General features: G+C 59.3%; 1 protein-coding gene across 1 annotated transcript; it reads left to right on the forward strand.

Annotated features, from left to right (window-relative positions):
• The first annotated feature begins 360 nt into the window (after positions 1–360).
• On the forward strand, positions 361–1,509 carry NUPR1 (nuclear protein 1, transcriptional regulator). The gene is made up of 3 exons (XM_040973881.1): positions 361–478; positions 826–963; positions 1,257–1,509. Exons 1-2 carry the CDS (start codon positions 364–366, stop codon positions 954–956), a joined length of 246 nt encoding a protein of 81 aa, XP_040829815.1. The 5' UTR covers positions 361–363; the 3' UTR covers positions 957–963; positions 1,257–1,509.
• The last annotated feature ends 210 nt before the right edge of the window (positions 1,510–1,719 follow it).

Raw genomic sequence — 1,719 nt, forward strand, 5'->3', positions numbered from 1 at the left:
GGAGTGGAGTTGGAATCTTCTCTGTGGAAAACAAATGGGTGAGGGCAGAAGGGGTGGGGTTGGGGGAGGGGTTGTGGGGGGGAAACTGGAACTCGTGGGACCAGGCTGGGCTGTCTTACCCTCCTGGCTTGCTGCTTCCCTGGCTTGTGACTACTGTTGACTGGGTTGGGTGCTGGGAAGGGGCCAGATTGCATCAGCCATGCCTGCAGGGCTGGGGCCAGGCAGGCTGTGGTCTGGAGGGGAGGGGAAGGGGTGGGAGGGTTTGCTCAGGCTTATAAGCAGAGCCCAGGAACTGGGAGAGGAGAGATGCCAGTTCCGGCCACCGGACACCAACAAAGAAGAGAGACTGTGCCCAGAACAGACATGCACTCCACCTTGCTGCCCGCAGCCAGCCCTTCCCGGCAGGTCTCCCATCCGGAGAGTGAAGATGACAGTCTTGATCAGTATGACCTCTACAGTCTGGCCCATCCCTGCCTGGGTAAGGCCTAGCCCTTCCCCTTCTCCACCTGAGACCCCCTGCCTTCCTCTCACCCTTCTCTGGCCAACCTTGACCCCCTCGGGCCACTCCCTCCAGCTCCCTCGTCCACTGAATGTGACCCTGGACCTGGTATCCTTGATGAGGGCGGGAAAGTAGTAGTGGGGTGGTAGGGGAGGGTACGAAGGGTCCCCTCTTATCTAGGATATTGAGTTCCCAGGGAGCTGCTTGGGGAGGGGTCTACCCCGGAGTCTCCCTGCTCCTTGTGCCCATGCAATCCCACACCTGCCTCTCTTTGGAAACCTTGCTTCACGCCCTGTCCCCCACCTGACGGCTCCCTTGGTCACCAGGAGGCAAGAGTCGGAAAGGTCGTAGCAAGAGAGAAGCCGCTGTCAACACCAACCGCACCAGCCCTGGGGGGCACGAGAGGAAGCTGGTGATCAAGTTCCAGAACTCAGAAAGAAAAAAGGCCCAGCGTTGAGCTGGAGGTAAGGGACCAGGAGGCCCAGGGAACTCTGGGAGGTGCCTGGGTCTCAAAGGACACTCCTGAGTGTGCATAGTTGGGTGGGGAAGAGGATCAGAAAGCTGTGGTCTCACCTAGAACGAGTTTCCCAGGGACAAGTGCAAAAGGGGAAAGCAGACCTTTTGAACCGGAGGCAAATTTGTGTTACAAAGAGGGCAGCTGAGGCCAGGGAGGGTCAGGCCCTTCTTCAGGGTCCCTGAGCAAGTGAACAGAGGAAGAACTGGAACGCGTCCCCTTTCATCCCTTGCTCGTTCCCAGATGAGGCCAGACCACGGACACCGCACCACGCTAGAGACAGGACCCAGCAGACGATCCAGGACTTGGTGGAGAGACTGCACGTCCCCATCCCAACCCACCCACCTGCCTGGGGACTGAGAGGCCAAGGAGCAAGCAAAATGGGGACCCAGAGGTGGAGTTGGGAAAGTCACCGCAAGAAGCACCTCTGCCCCTGGGGCCGGGTGGGGCCGGTGGAAGGGTGCGGGGAGGTGGGGAGAGGAAGTGACAATAAACAGCCCAGCAGCTGCAGCCTGCAGCGTGTGTCCCTTCTGGCTGTGTGTGCTGCACCTGCTGCGTGTGTCTGCTTTTGCGAGAGGCAGCAAGCGTGTTTCTACCACTTGTGCATGTGTGTGCTTGCATGTGTGTGTGTGGGTCCACCACAGGTACGTGTGTGATTCCCCAGCTCACGAATGTTTCATGTGTGTATCTGGGCCGGGGACTGTGC

Source organism: Ochotona curzoniae, unplaced genomic scaffold (assembly GCF_017591425.1).
Source record: "Ochotona curzoniae isolate NIBS_2020 unplaced genomic scaffold, NIBS_Ocur_1.0 contig_2321, whole genome shotgun sequence".
NCBI lineage: Eukaryota > Metazoa > Chordata > Mammalia > Lagomorpha > Ochotonidae > Ochotona > Ochotona curzoniae.

Excerpts from the sequence above, each read along its gene's own strand:
- NUPR1 (XM_040973881.1), top strand. The coding sequence starts at position 364 with ATGCACTCCACCTTGCTGCCCGCAGCCAGCCCTTCCCGGCAGGTCTCC. Across the intron at positions 479-825 it reads TCTGGCCCATCCCTGCCTGG|GAGGCAAGAGTCGGAAAGGT; the intron begins GTAAGGCCTAGC and ends CTTGGTCACCAG.